This window comes from Babylonia areolata, chromosome 31, assembly GCF_041734735.1.
Source record: "Babylonia areolata isolate BAREFJ2019XMU chromosome 31, ASM4173473v1, whole genome shotgun sequence".
Classification (NCBI taxonomy): domain Eukaryota; kingdom Metazoa; phylum Mollusca; class Gastropoda; order Neogastropoda; family Buccinidae; genus Babylonia; species Babylonia areolata.
The window spans coordinates 3,030,230-3,047,729 of NC_134906.1; the positions used below are offsets into that span (position 1 = coordinate 3,030,230).

General features: G+C 42.2%; 1 protein-coding gene across 1 annotated transcript in view; it reads left to right on the top strand.

Annotated features, from left to right (window-relative positions):
- Nucleotides 1-17,500, top strand: part of LOC143275747 (GTPase-activating Rap/Ran-GAP domain-like protein 3) — a 156,597-nt gene that overhangs the window by 129,722 nt on the left and 9,375 nt on the right. The window contains exons 11-22 of the mRNA XM_076580024.1: nt 1,692-1,803; nt 2,755-2,800; nt 4,235-4,341; nt 5,222-5,337; nt 6,718-6,822; nt 8,065-8,139; nt 9,270-9,333; nt 9,781-9,828; nt 11,447-11,545; nt 12,847-12,960; nt 15,474-15,637; nt 16,810-16,962. Coding sequence (XP_076436139.1) covers nt 1,692-1,803; nt 2,755-2,800; nt 4,235-4,341; nt 5,222-5,337; nt 6,718-6,822; nt 8,065-8,139; nt 9,270-9,333; nt 9,781-9,828; nt 11,447-11,545; nt 12,847-12,960; nt 15,474-15,637; nt 16,810-16,962 — 1,203 coding nt within the window. The remainder of the gene's footprint in view (nt 1-1,691; nt 1,804-2,754; nt 2,801-4,234; nt 4,342-5,221; nt 5,338-6,717; nt 6,823-8,064; nt 8,140-9,269; nt 9,334-9,780; nt 9,829-11,446; nt 11,546-12,846; nt 12,961-15,473; nt 15,638-16,809; nt 16,963-17,500) is intronic.

A 17,500-nucleotide genomic window follows, 5' to 3' on the forward strand; every position in this document is an offset into this window, starting at 1 on the left:
GAGGGGGGGTGTGGGGGGTGGGAGGACCTTCACATACCACCCCACCCCCCCTCAACCCCCCACCCCCCACCCCCCCTCACCTTCTCTTCTTCCACTTCATTTTTCTCCCCCTTCCCCCTCCCTCACTTCCCTCCCTCAGTATCAGTTTCAGTATCAGTAGCTCAAAGGAGGCGTCACTGCGTTCGGTCAATTCCATAATACGCTACACCACATCTTGCCAAGCAGATGCCTGACCAGCAGCGTAACCCAACGCGCTTAGTCAGGCCTTGAGAAAAAAAAATATATACATATATGTAGATGGATAGGAAGATAGATAGATAGATTTTTTTTTTCATTTTGATGTTATCGTTGTAGTATAGAATAGAATAGAATGTGTCTTTATTACCTAGTGTACCAGGGTCACAAGGAATATTGGGGAGGCCGGAGGGGTGGGGTGGGGGTGGGGGGGTGGGGGGGGGGATAGTACATAACAAGGTACGAACATAAATCGAAAATCATACACAAACACAGATACAATAGAAATTAGGATACATACAAGTGCATATCAATCTAAAAAACTTGTGCATACTCACACATACACGTACTGCACACACACACACACACACACACACACACACACACACACACACACACACACACACACACACTCACACACACACACACACACACACACACACACACACACACACACACACACACACACACACACACACACACACACGTTTGAACAGAAGCCGCATATTACATGTGGATGGGGCTGATGACTAGATCTTCAGGTAGATGGTTGTTGATTGCTGCCTTTTTCTCTTACCTTCCTTCTTTCTTTCTTTCCTTCTTTCTTTCTTTCTTTCTTTCTTTTGTTCATTTGTTCAGCCAGTCAATAGTTATTCGTCCGTTGATGTACTTTAAAAAAAAATCTTTATTTTATTCGTCCGTTCATTCTCTGTTATTCCCTCCATTCTTCTTTTTCCTTCCTTCTTTCTTCCATCCTTCGTTGCTTACTTCATCTGTTCATTCATTCATTCGGTCAGTCGTTATCCGTCCTTTGGAGTTCTTTTTTTTTTCCTATTCATTCATTCATTCATTCTCTCTTTTATTCCATCTATTCTTCCTTTTCCTTCCCTTATTCTTTCCTTTCCTCCCTCCCTTCCTTCCTTCTTTCCTTCCTTCATTTTCATTCAGTCATGCGGTCGGTCGCTATCCGTTCGTTTGCGTTCTTCATTTTATTCCTATTCATTCATTCATTCATTCATTCATTCTCTCTTTTTTCACTCTCATTCTTCCCCTTTCCCTGGTTTCTTCCCTCCTTTCTTTTGTTCATTCATTCATTCTATCAGCCAGTCGTTATTCGTCCGTTGGTCTTCTCTCTCTCTCTCTCTCTCTCTCTCTCTCTCTCTCTCTCTCTCTCTCTCTCTCTCTCTCTCTCTTTCCATCCATCCATCCATCCATTCATCCTTCCTCCTATTCTTTTCTCTCCCTCCCTTCTTCATACCACCCACCCACCCACCCTTCCATCCATCCATCCATCCTTCCTTCCATCCTGCCTTCCTTCCTTCCTATTCTTTTCTCTCCCTCCCTTCTTCATACCACCCACCCACCCACCCATCCATCCATCCATCCATCCATGCATCGATCCATCCATTCAGCCACGAATTCATCCATTCATTCATTCATCAATTTCCCTCCCTCAGGTGGAGAGGAAGCGCCATATAGGCAACGACATTGTCAACGTGGTCTTCTATGATGGCGATCCTGAGCGGGGACCCTCCTTCAAACCCAGCATGATGAAGACACGGTTCACGCGTATCCTGGATCGTTTGTTTGTATATCTACTCATTTATTTATTTATTTATTTATTTATTCATTTATCTATTAGTTCATGCATTTATTCGTTCATTCATTCACTCATTATTTCTTTCTTTCTTTCTTTCTTCATCTATTTGTTGTTTTTGTTTGTTGATATATTATTTGTTCATCTATTTATTTATCTATTTCTTTGTTTGTTAACTTAATGATCTATTTATTTGTTTGTTGTTTGTTTTCCTATCTATCTATCTATCTATCTATCTGTCTGTCTGTCTATCTGTCTATCTATCTATCTATCTATCTATCTATCTATCTGTCTGTCTGTCTGTCTGTCTGTCTGTCTGTCTGTGTTTGCTTGTCTGTTCATCATTTAGTTGTATGGATTTATATGTTTGTTTGTTTATTTGATTATCTGTTTATTTGTTTGTTGTTTGTTTTTCTATCTATCTATCTATTTATCTCTCTGTCTCTCTATATCTCTATCTATCTATCTATCTGTCTGTCTGTCTGTCTATCTATGTCTGCTTGTCTATGTTTGCTTGTCTGTTTATCATTTAGTTGTATAGAATTATTTGTTTGTTATTTGCTTGGCTTTGTTTGTGATCCAGTTTTATTTCTATATTTCTTTATTGGTTCAGTTGTTCTTTCTTCTCTTCACTCCCTGCTAATTGATATATATATATATATATATATATATATATATATATATATATATATATATATATATATATATATATCCATTTATCAATCTACCTGTCCCTATGTTTCTATCAATCTGTTGACCTATCTAAGTATAGATCGATTGGTCTGTCTATTCTTCTTGTTTTATTTTGTTTTTGAAAAAAAAAATCACTTTATTGTTTTAGTAATTCGTCTGTTGTTGGCTGATTAACTGATTGATTGATTCATTCACCTGGTCTGTTGTTTACCTCCTTGACTGAGACACAGATATATTTGTGGTGGTGGTTTTCAACGCGAACACCAATAGCTACAGGTCTGTATTTTTGCATGTTTGTTTTAGTTTATTTTGTTTTAGTTCGATATCGCTAAATTTGATATCATATATCGTGACTTCTTTTTTCATATTTTGTCTTTCTTTACTCCGAATTAGAGCTATGGCTGTGTGTGAATGACTGGTGTATAAGCTGTTTGATTTGTCGTTGCATATGATGATTATCAGCATCGTGATCTTCATCATCATCATTTATTATTATTATTATTATTATTATTATTATTATTATTATCAATCATCATTATTATCAGTATTGTTTTTGTTGTTGTTGTTGTTGCGGTGGTGGTGGTGCCGGTGGTGGTGGTGGCGGTGGTGGTGGTTTAACTGCTGATTCATCGATCTGTATTGGACGTGTGCTTGGTTCCAGAATGGCAACATTTCCTATGGAGAGTGAGCTATGGTTTATGGATTTGTGATGGAAATGAACCTGTCTGATGAGTTTGATTTATCGATTATGTTTCGGATATTATTGGATCGGTTTTTGATCCATTTTGTCGACATGTTTTGGGTAGTGTTGGACGTGTACTTGGTTCCAGACTGACAGTGTTTTAAGAAGAGGGTGCGCCAAGATTTATCGATATCAAGTGGAGTAGTGACCTAGTAACGCGTCCGCCTAGGAAGCGAGAGAATCTGAGCGCGCTAGGTTCGAATCTCGGCACTGTCGCCAGTATTTTCTCCCCCTCCACTAGACCTTGAGTAGTGGTCTGGACGCTAGTCTTTCGGATGAAACGATATACCGAGGTCCCGTGTGCAGCATGCACTTAGCGCACGTGAAAGAACCCACGGCAACAAAAGGGTTGTCCCTGGCAAAATTCTGTACAAAAAGCCACTTCGATAGGGAAAAAACCCAACAAAACAACAACAACAAAAAAAACCTGCAGGCAGGAAAAAAAAAGAAAGAAAAAAGGCGGGGGTGGGGCGGGAGTGGGGGGGGGGGGGGGGTTGCGCTCTCAGTGTAGTGCCGCACTCTCCCTGGGGAGAGCAGCCCGACTTTCACACAGAGAAGTCTGTTGTGACAAAAAGAGTAATACAATACAATACAACACAATACAATACATTGCGATATGTATTTGACATGTACTTGTTCTTTTTCAGTAATGTTCTGGATATTCTTGAATCGGCGTTTGATTAATTTTATGGATATAATTTTGGATAGTGTTGCACCTGTTGCAGACTAACAGTATTTTAGATAGTATCGCGCGTGTCTTTTGGTTCCATACTGACAGTGTTTCGGATGTGCCTGTATTTATCGATGTGTATTGGATATGTATTTGTTCTGTGTTCGATATGTTCTGGATATGACTGGGTCGATGTTCGATTGACTTTATCAATATGTTTTGGATAGTGTTTGGACGTGTGTTTTGGTTCCAGACTGACAGTGGTCTGGATAGTGTTGAACGTGTGTTTTGGTTCCAGACTGACGGTGTTTTCAGAGGAGAGTGTTCCACTGTTCGGGCCTCCCCTGCCTGTGCCCCCTGTGTTTGTGGACATGGAGGAGTTCAGGGACTTCGTGCTCGTCAAAAGTCAGTGGAGTTTATTTCACGGGTTTTTTGTTGTTGTTTTTGTTTTGTGTGTGTGTGTGTGTGTGTGTGTGTGTGTGTGTGTGTGTGTGTGTGTGTGTGTGTGTTTCTTTTTTGGTTGTTTTTTTCTTCCTTGCTTCTTTGCTGCTGCTGCTGCTGCTGTTGTTATTGGTGGTGGTGGTGGTGGTCTTCTTCTTCTTCTTCATTTTGTTGTTGTTGTTGTTGTTGTTGTTGTTGTTGTTGTTGTTGTTGTTGTTGTTGTTGTTGTTGTTGTTGTTGTTGTTGTTGTTGTTGTTGTTCTTCTTCTTCTTCTTCTTCTTCTTCTTCTTCTTCTTCTTCTTCTTCTTCTTCTTCTTCTTCTTCGTTGTCATCATTATTTTTGTTGTGACTGTTATTGTGGTCCTTATTGGTCTTATCGTTACTGCTGGTACTAGTAGTAGTAGCAACACCAGCAACCGAACTACTACTACTACTACTACTACTACTACTTTGACGACTACGACTACTTCTACGGCGGCGACGACGACGACGATTACTATTACTACTACTACTACGATGACGATGACTATTTTATTTTATTAATTTTATTGTTATTTATTTTTCTTTTTCTTTTTTCTTTTCTTTTTTTTCTCAAGGCCTGACTAAGCGCGTTGGGTTACGCTGCTGGTCAGGCATCCGCTTGGCAGATGTGGTGTAGCGTATTATGGATTTGACCGAACGCAGTGACGCCTCCTTGAGCTACTGAGACTGATACTGATACTGAAACTGATACTGATACTGACTACGAGGACTGTGACTACTGCCACAACTATGGTTGGTGTTTCGCATTCTCATCATTGGAATGGACGTGTGACTGGGTTTGAATCGCTGTGTGTACGGGCAGTGATCAACGGAGAGAAGGCAGCAGTGAACAACCCGCTGTTCGCCCAGAAGAGGGAGCGCACGCTAGAGATGCTGCTGAGGAACCTCTACCAGGACTACATGGGGGACGCCAACAAGGTCAGCGTGGGATGGGATAGGAGAGGAGAGGGGAGGGGAGGGGAGGAGAGGAGAGGGGAGGGGAGGAGAGGGGAGGGGAGGGGAGGGGAGGGGAGGAGAGGGGAGGGGAGGGGAGGAGAGGAGAGGGGAGGGGAGGGGAGGAGAGGAGAGGGGAGGAGAGGAGAGGAGAGGAGAGGGGAGGGGAGGAGAGGAGAGGAGAGGGGAGGAGAGGAGAGGAGAGGAGAGGGGAGGGGAGGAGAGGAGAGGGGAGGAGAGGAGAGGGGAAGGGAGGAGAGGAGAGGGGAGGAGAGGGGAAGGGAGGGGAGGGGAGGAGAGGGGAGGAGAGGGGAGGGGAGGGGAGGAGAGGAGAGGAGAGGGGAGGAGAGGGGAGGGGAGGGGAGGAGAGGAGAGGAGAGGGGAGGGGAGGGGAGGAGAGGAGAGGAGAGGAGAGGGGAGGGGAGGGGAGGGGAGGGGAGGAGAGGGGAGGAGAGGATTATGACGAAATATAATATATTGTAATTGTATTTTGTATTGTATTTCTCTTTAAAAAAAATCTAATGTTATTTTATTTTATTTTATAAGATTCCTTCGTGTGAACTTCGCGGGCTGCTGTCCCCCCAGTAGATTTTTTTTTTTTCAACAGAATTTTGCCAGGGACAACCGTTATGTTGCCGTGGGTTCTTTTACGTGCGCTAAGTGCATGCTGCACACACGGGACCTAGGTTTATCGTCTCATCCGAATGACTATCATTATTATTATTATTGTTATTGTTATTGTTGTTGTTGCTGTTGTTGTTTTTGTTGTTATTGTTGTAGTATAACGTTATGTGGTGGGATATGGTATAAAAGATATGTTATAATATATTATAATATAACATGATATAATATAGTATAATATTATATAATATAATTAGGTGATACGATGTGATAGAATAAAATAGAATAGTATACAGTGTTGTGCGATGCAATGCGGCACTTTGCGACGGATAACAGTAGAATTGAATAGATTGGAATAGTACATTTAAACAGCGCTTTCAAACGTGTGTTGTGTGTGTGTGTGTGTGTGTGCGTGTGTGTGTGTGTGTGTGTGTGTGTGTGTGTGTGTGTGTGTGTGTGTGCGTGCGTGCGTGCGTACGCGTGTGTATGTATGTGTGTGTGTGTGCGTGTGTCAGCGTGTTTGAGCGTGCACGCTTGCGCTTATCTCTTCAATGCGCAGAGGCGAGAGAGAGTGAGGTAGTCTACTATTGCAGTTGACCATTAATTTTGTATGTATTCTTTGCTTTTGAATAATAATAATAATAATAATAATAATAATAATAATAATAATAATAATAATAATACCTGTGTACTGTTATCACCGCCACGACTGTTGCCTCGACGGACTCTCGCTCTGTGATTCAGAACAACGTGCTGTACCGCCGGGCTTTCAGTGACGTCATACAGGATGCGCACGGCTCTCACCGGAAGGAGGAAGCGCGACGCTTAGAGTTTGTCCGCGTGGGGCAGGTGCGGTAACTTGTGTGTGGTGCTGTGCTGTATTGTATTGTATTGTATTGTATTGTATTGTATTGTATTGTATTGTATTGTATTGTATTGTATTACTCTTTATTGTCACACGAGATCTCTCTGTGTAAAATTCGGTCTGCTCTTCCATGGAAGAGCGCGTCGCTTCACTGAGAGCGCCACCCCCCCCCCCCCCCCCCCACACCCCACACACACACACAAACACCCCACCCCACCCCCCTTTTTTTACTTTTTATTTTTCCTGCGTGCAGTTTTGCTGTTGTTGTTTTTTGTGTGTTTTGTTTAAATGTTTTCCTCTCGAAGTGGGTTTTTCTACAGGGACAACCCTTTTGTTGCCGTGGGTTCTTTTACATTGCGCTAAGTGCATGCTGCATACGGGACCTCGGTTTATCGTCTCATCCGAATGACTAGCGTCCAGACCTTCCACTCAATCAAGGTCTAGTGGAGGGGGAGAAAATACTGGTGACTGCCGATACTGGTGACTTGGAGATTTTGTTGTGTTGTCTTGTGTTGATGGTGATGATAATGGATGCTTATACAGCCCCTATCCTCGGACATATGAACGGGATTGAAAGGATAAGTATCGGATTGGTTGGTTGGGTGATGACTGATAATTGATTATTGATTAAAACTGATCGAGTTTCTGGGTGATTTGTTCACGACCCGGTTGATTGATTGATTGATTGGTTGGTTGGTTGACGGTTGGATGGATGGGTTTTTTTCATATTGATTGGTTGATTTTCTGCATAAGGATTTTTGTTGATTGATTGAATTGTTCGTATTGATCGGTTGATTTGTTATTGAATTGTTCGTATTGATCGGTTGATTTGTTCGCATTGACTGATTTATACATCAGCACAGTTATGACTGGCTGGTTGGTTGGTTGGTTGATCGATTGATTTATTGATTGATTGAATTGTTCGTATTGATTGATTTATTTGTTCGCAATGACTTATTGATTTCTACATGAGGATAGTTTTGATTGATTGGCTGGTTGGTTGGTTGGTTGGTTGATTGATTGATTGAATCAATGTATTGATCAATAATTGTTCGCATTGACTGAATTATTGATACACAAAGGTAGTTTTGACTGGTTGATTCATTGATTCATTAATAAGATTTGTTTGCATTGATTCGTTGATTTCCTACATGAGGATAGTTTTGATTGATTGGTTGATTGATTGATTGATTGATTGATTTGTACGTCGACCGATTGGTGTTCAGACTCTGAAGCTGAAGACCATTCTGAAAGGGGACGCCCCTACCAGTCTGATCACCACGGGGCTGCTGAAGAGAGAGGTAGGGAGCTTCTTGTTTTGTCAGGGTATGTGTGTGTGTGTGTGTGGGAGGGGGGGGGGGAGGAACGGGGCGGGGGGGTGGTGGGGGGTGCTTGGTACAACGGTCACCTTATATCAGAGACGTGTGATAGTCAAGCTGTGTCCGACTACGACCATGAGAACAGCAGAAGAGGCAACTGCTGTCCCAACTAACTGTGTCCAGAATTCGATCATAGTGGGGAGAGTGTCTTGCCCAAGTTACACATCCCCACTCTCTCGGCCAAGAGGTAAAGCCCTCGTCGGCGTTGGCCATGTTTCTTCAAAAGCCAGCTATCCCCCCCCTCCCCCTCCCACCCCTATCCTCCCCGCCCCCCGACCCCCACCCCCACCCCCACCACCCCAAGACTGCATCACTAAGAGCCAGTGCAGTCTTGCCTTCTAGTTTGAGAGTCATAGTCCTTCACAAAATACTAAGATGTAAAGGACTTCTCATTGCAACGGAGAAACCATTGATCATACAGCTCTCACTTTGCTGTAAGCTTTTGTCAGTTTGTTATAATCATTATAAGCTGAGCGATAGGCTATGTATTGAAGATGATGATGTGGATACTTATATGGCGTCTATCTTTCGTCAGAGACCAAACTCTGAGGCTGCCTACTTGGGTAGGGTCGACAGACAGTTGTCACTGGGCGCTCGTCATTCGTTTCCTGTGTTATTCAGTCAGGATTCAGTCACGCGGTGCTCGCACACACACACACACACACACACACACACACACACACACACACACACACACACACACACACACACACACACACACACACACACACACACACACTGAGACTCGCACATACATGTAACATTTTTACGTGTATGACCGTTTGGTTTATTTACTCCCCCACCCATCCTCACACCCACCCCCCACCCCCACCCCCACCAGGTAGGCAGCCATACTCAGTGTTCTGATGTTGTTTTCTCTTTGTTTTGTTTTTGTTTTGTTTGGTTTTTTTTACTCCTTCACCCGACCCAGGACATAGTGGAGAGGTCTGGGTGCGAGTTTTTCGGAGTAAAATATTGTATTATAATGTGTGTGTGTGTGTGTGTGTGTGTGTGTGTGTGTGTGTGTGTGTGTGTGTGTGTGTGTCTTTCAGCCTTGGGAGCCACAACGTTGTCACAGTGATTTCCCATACCACATCATATGCGGAGACTCGTGGGGTGAGCTGCCCTTTGCACACATTTACTCGCTCTTTACCAGATTTTTTTTTTTTATAATTTTTTTAAGATAAAATAAAAGAAGTGTGAACTTGTGAACAAGGGAAAATATACACATAAATATAGTTTATAAGACAAAAGACACGCGGTTTGCTGTCATAAGCACATTATGAATGACATCATTATTTTGCACCTCCTCATATATATATATATATATATATATATATATATATATATATATATATATATATATATATATGTGTGTGTGTGTGTGTGTGTGTGTGTGTGTGTGTGTGTGTGTGTGTGTGTGTGTGTGTGTGTGTGTGTGTGTGTGTGTGTGTATTCGAATGAGACGATAAACGATGGTTTCAGTCCGAAATATCGAAAGAAGGAACAAAAAAAAAACAACTGCATGGCTTGACTATTTTCTCACTGTTCTCTGTTGATCAGGTGACAAACTCATCGTGTCCACGGAAGCTGGGGTCATGGTTTTGGAAGGTGAGTGTTTTGTTTAGATCTTTCAGGTAGGTACGTTTGTGTAGGTCTTTCAGGTAGATATGTTTGTATAGATCTTTCAGATAGATATATTTGTTTTCAGATGATTTTTTTAGGCAGATACGTTTATATAGTTCCTGTCGCCAGGTACGTTTGTATGTGTCTTTTAGGTGGAGACGTTTGTTTTGGTATTTTAGGTAGACATGTTTGTGTATGTCTTTTTTGAGAAACGTTTCTGTAGGTCTTTCAAATAGATATGTTTGTATAGACCTTTTAGGTAGATACATTTTTATATATCTAGGTAGACGTGTTTGTATAGACCTTTCAGGTCGATATGTTTGTATAGATCTTTAGGTAGATACGTTTGTATAGGTATTTTAGGTAGATATGTTTGTATTGACATTTCAGATAGATATGCTTGTATAGATCTTTTAGGTAGGTAAGTTTGTATAGGTATTTCAGGTAGATATGTTTGTATAAACCTTTCAGGTAGATATGTTTGTATAGGTCTTTTAAATGGACACTTTTGTGCAGCTATTTTAGGTAAATATGTTTGCATAGGTTATGTAGATATGTTAGTAAATATCTTTTAAGTAGATATGTTTGCATAGGTTAGATAGATACGTTTGTAGAGATCGTTTAGTAGACATGCTTGTTTGATTATGATTTTAGGCAGATACCTGTATATAGGTCCTTGGGATATGTTTATATAGATCTTTTAGGTAGATATATATTTGTATAGGTCTTTTAGGCAGATACATTTATTTAAGCCTTTGGGGAAGATAATGATGCATAGGTCTTTTTGGTAGATATCCTACATTTATATATGTCTTGTAAATGGATACATTTGTACAGGTATTTTGGGCAGATACGTTTGTATAGGTATTTTTGGTGAATACGTTTCTGGTAGTCTTTTAGGTAAATAGGCTTGCATAGTGTTTTTTAGGTAGACATGTTTGCAAATGTCTTTTAGGTAGATGCGTTTGTTTTGGTATTTTAGGTCTTTCTGGAGAACCGTTTGTATAGGTCTTTTGGGGAAGATGCGTTTGTATTGGTCTTTTAAATGGACACTTGTGTACAGGAATTCAGAATAGATGCATTTGTATAGGTCATTTAGGTAAACAAGTTTGTATCGGCCTCGGTATAGATAGTTTTCTATGGGTCTTTTAGATAGGTACGTATCTATGGATCTTTTAGATAGATACGTATTTACTGGACAATACGTTTCTATAGGTCTTTTTCGTAGATACATTTTCGTATGTCTTGTGGGAATGTATGATTCTATGGGTCTTATGGGAAGTATGTTTCTATGTGTCTTTTAGCTAGGTACCTCTGTGTGTGTGTGTGTGTGTGTGTGTGTGTGTGTGTGTGTGTGTGTGTGTGTGTGTGTGTGTGTGTGTTTATTTATTTATTTATTCATTTATTTATTTGTTTTGTCATTTTATTTTATCTATATTTCCATCTCTGTCTTTAAATTCGATCTTTGTGACAAATCTGTGGCAGTCAAAATGTATTTACTTTGAACTGCTTGTTAGTTTGGTTGGTTGGTTGGTTGGTTGGTTGGCTGGTGTCTTTTTTAAACCATTTATTCCTGTTGCTTTCCTCATCTTACGTTTCCCAGAGGGCCAGTGTCCACGTCAGATCTTTGACAAATCTGTGGCGGTCAAACAGCTGAGCGTAGTGGAGGTCCATGGTCTTCTCATCATGAGAGTGGACAAAGGTCACTGACTGTCTGTCTGTCTGTCTGCCTCTGTGTGTGTGTGTGTGTGTGTGTGTGTGTGTGTGTGTGTGTGTGTGTGTGTGTGTGTGTGTTTGTCTGTCTCAGTGTGTGTATTGGTTGTTTCTCTATACGTATCTCTCTCTCTCTCTCTCTCTCTCTCTCTCTCTCTCTCACACACACACACACACACACACACACACACGCTCTCTCCTCTCTCCCCTATCTCTCTCTACCTTTCTCTCTCTCTCTCTACTTTTCTACCTCTCTTTCTACTTTTCTACCCCCCTCTCTCTCTCTACCTCACTCTCGACCTTTCTACCACCACCCCCCCCCTCTCTCTCTCTCTCGACCTTGCTACCTCTGTCTCTCTCTGTCTCTGTCTCTCTCTCTTTACCTTTCTACTTCTCTCTCTCTACCTCTCTCTCTACCTTTCTACCTCTCTCTCTCTCTCTCTCTCTCCCTCTCTCTCTCTCCTTGTCTTTGTCATTCTCACTGCCTGTCCATCCCAATGTCCTTTAGATGTAGTTTTTTTTTTCTCAATAAATCTATTTATTTTGTTTTCTTTTATTTCATCATTTTTCATTTTAATTCATTTCATTTCCTTGCATATAGGAGGAGGGTGGCAGAATGGTTAAGACGCTCAGCTGCCAATACAGAGAGTCCGTGAGGGTGTGGGTTCGAATCCCGCTCTCGCCCTTTCTCCTAAGTTTGACTGGAAAATCAAACTGAGCGTCTAGTCTTTCGGATGAGACGATAAACCGAGGTCCCGTGTGCAGCACGCACTTGGCGCACTGAAAAAGAACCCATGGCAACGAGAGTGTTGTCCTCTGGCGAAATTACGTAAAATGAAATCCACTTTCATAGGTACACAAATATGTAAGCATGCACTCAAGGCCTGACTAAGCGCGTTGGGTTATGCTGCTGGTCAGGCATCTGCTCAACAGATGTGGTGTAGCGTGTATGGATTTGTCCGAACGCAGTGACGCCTCCTTGAGAAAGTGAAAGCATCGCGTCGCATTGCATTTCATCCCATCGCGTCGCATTTTATTTCATCTATATTTTATTTTATTCTATTTCATTTTAGTTCATTTCATTGTAATTGTAGAAAAATCCACTTCGATAGGAAAAACAATTAAAACTGCACGCAGGAAAAAAAATACAAAACAAATGGGTGGCGCTGTAGTGTAGCGACGCGCTCTCCCTGGGGAGAGCAGCCCGAATTTTACACAGACAAATCTGTTGTGATAAAAAGAAATACAAATATAAAAATACAAATAATAATTTATCGTGTTTACTTGCAGGCAAAGAAGGGAAAGTGTACGTCTTTCGTCTCAACGACTTTGAAGGCGAGGCAGCTGAGATGGTGACCCGTTCTCGTCAGGACTGCCGTGACCATAGACTGGACAGAACCAAAGGTCAGAGGACAGACAGTGAGAGTGTTTGAGCCGTACGTTGAGAGGATGGGGTTGGGCTGGGGTGTCAGGGATGGAGACAGTGAGAAGGAGGAGGATCTCCCATGTCAACATAATAATTATGTGCAGAGCTGTTAGTGCCTGAAACCCCCCTTCGTGTGTATACGCAATCGGAAGATCAAAATGCGCACGTTAAAGATCCTGTAATCTAATCCATGTCAGCGTTCGGTGGGTTATGGAAACAAGAAGATACCCGGCATGCATACCCCTCCCCCCCACCCCCCCCCCCCCCCCCACACACACACCCCACATCCACCCCCCAGTCCCCCACACACACACCCGCATCCCCTCTCCCCCCCCCCCCAAAAAAAAAGTATGGCTGCCTACATGGTGGGTGTAAAAACGGTCACACACGTAAAAGCCCACTCGTGTACATACGAGAGAGTTGCAGCCCACGAACGCAGAAGAAGAAGAAGAAGAGGAGGAAGAGGAAGAAGAAGAAGAGGAAGAAGGAGAAGAGGAAGAAGAAACAGTAGAGGAGGAGGGGTGAGGAGGGGAGAGTACCTGGGTTGGGATGAGGATGGTATGCTGCCAGGTGTATTGGGGAGGGGGGGTAAGTTGATGAGGGAAGGCTAGCTTGGGGAAGGGGTTAGGGGGGATGATGGGGAGGGGTGGGGATGGGGTAGGTTGTGGGAAGGGAGGGGGGTGTGGGTGTGAGGAGGATGGGCTTCGAGGTGTATGTGGGTGGTGGGGAGTTGGGATGAAGTTAGGTTATGTGATGGGAAAGGGATTAGAGGATGGAAGGTTTTGGTGTTGTGGTGGGTGGGGTGTTTCGGGGGGTTGGTGGGGGTGGAATAGAATATATTTTTATTGTCATGAAACCTTAAGGTTTATAAGACACGAGTGCAATGGTAAATGAATGAATGAATGAAAAACACACAATTAATCAATCAGTTAATGCAGTAAATTGCAGCAGCATTCATAAATAAATTTTCCTAATCTTGTTTGTATATATTCATCACCTGTTAGCATCACCCGACTGGGGATATTTCCTGTGTTATTCGAATTTTGAAGTGGAAGGGGTTTGGGATGTCGTGGTATGGAAGATGTGGAATGGAAGAGAGAAAGACATATACAGACACGGATAACGAAGTATTTCAATATCTTGTAATGCTAATGGTGTTTTTTTGTTTTTTGTTTTTTTTGTTTTTTGTTTGTTGTTGTTGTAATGCCAATGGTGGTTTTTTTGTTTTTGTTTTTGTTGTTATTTGTTTGCTTTGCTATTTTTTGTCACCCTTTTACCAGCAGATGTGTCGACAATGTCTATTTTAGAGATAATATAGTATTCGTGTACCTTATATCTTGTAATGCTTTTTTTTCTCGCCTTTTTTTAAATTTTATTAGCAAACGTATCAACAGATTCTCTTTTAGGGTTAAACCAAGTGTTCTTGTATCTTGAATTCTTGTAATGCCCATGCTTTTATTTTTTTTATTTTTTAAATGTCGCCTGTTTATCAGCAAACATTCCGACAATTTATCTGGTAGAGAAAACAAAGTATTTTTGTATCATGTATATTGAGTCTTAATGCCAATGCTTTTTATGTCAGTTGTTTTTTTGTTTTGTTTTTTGTTGTTTGTATTTTGGTGTGTGTTTTTTTCAGCAAGCGTGTCAACAATTTCTTTTGTAGAGATGATAATCTATTCTCGTATCTTATTGCTTGGATATTGTAATGCCAATGCTTTTTTATGTCGCTATTATAAATCTGCAAGGGTGTCAACAATTTCTTTTTTTTATATTTTTAAATGAGTTTTTTTGGGTCTGAATATTGTAACGCCAATGCTTTTTCTTGTTTTTTGTGTGTTTTTTTGTTTTTGTTTTTTTTGGGTTTTTTTTTTTTTTAATAACAGCAAATAGGTCAAGAATTTATGTTGAGATATAACAAAGGATTCTTGTATCATAAAATGCTAATGCTCATATTGCTTCTTTTTTTTCTTTTCTTTTCTTTTTTTTTTTTGGGGGGGGGGGGGGGGGGGGTATCAACAAGCGTTCAACTTTTTTTTTCCTGTCAGAAATAACCAAATTATCTTTGTATCTTGTATTATTATTGAATCTTGTGGTGTCAGTACAAAGTATTCTTTTGTCTTGTGTTTTGTAATGACAATGTCTGCCTCACATTAATTTTGTTATCAGCTAGTGTGTCATCATTTTTTTTTTTTTTTTTTTTTTTTTTACAGATAAACAAACTATTCTTGTTAACTTGCACTATCTATCTATCTATCTATCTATCTATCTATCTATCTATCTATCTATCTATCTATCTATCTACCCATATGTCTCTCTGTCTGTCTGTTTCTTCCAGTCAGACGTCTTACAAACCTGTGGCGGTCAAAATAAATTTACTTTTGAACGATTGTTATTAAAAAGAAAATAATTTTTTAAAATATATGTTCTTGTGAACTTGCACTTTGTAACTTTTTTTTTTCTTTCTTTTTTTTTTTTTTGTCCTCACGCGTAGGCTGCCACGTGTACGCCGTCAGCCGACCGGGAGGGTCGCACCTGCGGATGGTGGTGGCGGTGGGCAAGCGGCTGCTGGTGTTCTCCTGGAAGCACTCTGCAGCCTGGTCCGCCTGGTGCCCGTCCGTGGACCTGGACACTGTGGACAGCTTCTCCTTCCTCAGGGTATGCTCACGTGCATGGCTCACGTGCATGACTTTCGTCAGTCGGGTCCGACTATGACCACTATCAGAAACAGCAGATACAGGGCGCGATAGCCGAACGGTTAAAGCGTTGGACTTTCAATCTGTGGGTCCCGGGTTCGAATCTCGATAACGGCACCTGGTGGGTAAAGGGTGGAGATTTTTTTCGATCTCCCGTCTCAACATAATATGTGCAGACCTGCAAGTGCCTGAACCCCCTTCGTGTGTCTACGCAATCGGAAGATCAAATGCGCACGTTAAAGATCCTGTAATCCATGTCAGCGTTCGGTGGGTTATGGAAACAAGAAGGTACCTGGCATGCACACCCTCTCCCACCCCCTCCCCCAACCCACCCCCCACACACCCACGTCCCCCCGCCTCCTCTCTCCCCCCCCCCCCCAAAAAAAAAGTATGGCTGCCTACATGGTGGGTGTAAAAACGGTCATACTCGTAAAAGCCCACTACCTGTACATATGAGTGAACGTGAGAGTTGCAGCCCACGAACGCAGAAGAAGAAGAAGAAACAGCAGAGGAGGCATTTGCTGTCTCCACTATCTGGGCTAGAATTTTGAAACTCGCATCATCATCCGAGTGACGCGAGCTGTGATGTTGGCGACCGACTTACAAACGGGTTGGACACGAACAGCTGGCGCGCGCACTCAAACCATGATTCTGGGGTGGCGCGCCTTCTCCTTCCTCAGAGTGCGTCTGCGTGTGTGCATTTTTTGTTGTTTTTTTGTTTGTTTGTTTGTTTTTTTTTTGTTTTGTTTTGTTGTTTGTGGGCTCTGGTCGTGGACCCTCTAGCATTTCATCCGGTTGTAACTCACCAGCTGGAATTCCCTGCCGTTTATTTACAGCTGGCGCAGCCACCTGCTGACGTGATGAATCTGATTAATAATAATAATAATAATAATAATAATAATAATAATGATCATGATGATGATGTTGATCATCATCTTCATCGTCATCATAAGAAGATAAGAAGAAGAAGGAGGAGGAGGAGGAGGAGGAGGAAGCATTTTTGTTTCGAAAGTGCACTCCATTGTTATAGACAGAAGAAGAACAAGAAGAAGAATATGATGATGATGATGATGGTGATGATGATGATGATGATGATGATTAGTATTATTATCATCATCGATGTTCCCCCATCAGGAGCTGCAGTGCGGGGAGGTGCCTCAGCTGGTGACACTGGTGGACGGGGTGAAGGGAGACAACCAGATCTGTGTGGGCTACAAGACCCGCTTCGACCTGATCAACGAGAAGAACGGAGACACCTTGCAGCTCTACAACGTGGAGGCTGCCAAGGTCAGTGGGCTTGGAACGAAGGAGGGAGGGAGGGAGAGATGGGAAGGAAGGGTGGATGGGAGGAAGGGAGGGAGAAATTGGAAGGAATGGTTGGTGGAAGGGAGGGAAAGATTTGTATTTGTATTTCTTTTGTATCACAACAGATTTCTCTGTGTGAAATTCGGGCTGCTCTCCCAAGGGAGAGCGCGTCGCTACACTACAGCGCCACCCATTTTTTTTGTATTTTTTCCTGCGTGCAGTTTTATTTGTTTTTCCTATCGAAGTGGATTTTTCTACATAATTTTGCCAGGAACAACCCTTTTGTTGCCGTGGGTTCTTTTAGGTGCGCTAAGTGCATGCTGCACACGGTTTATTGTCTCATCCGAATGACTAGCGTCCAGACCACCACTCAAGGTCTAGTGGAGGGGGAGAAAATATCGGCGGCTGAGCGGTGATTCGAACCAGCGCGCTCAGATTCTCTCGCTTCCTAGGCGGACGCGTTACCTCTAGGCCATCACTCCAAGATGGGAAGGAAGGGTGGATGGAAGGGAGGGAGGGA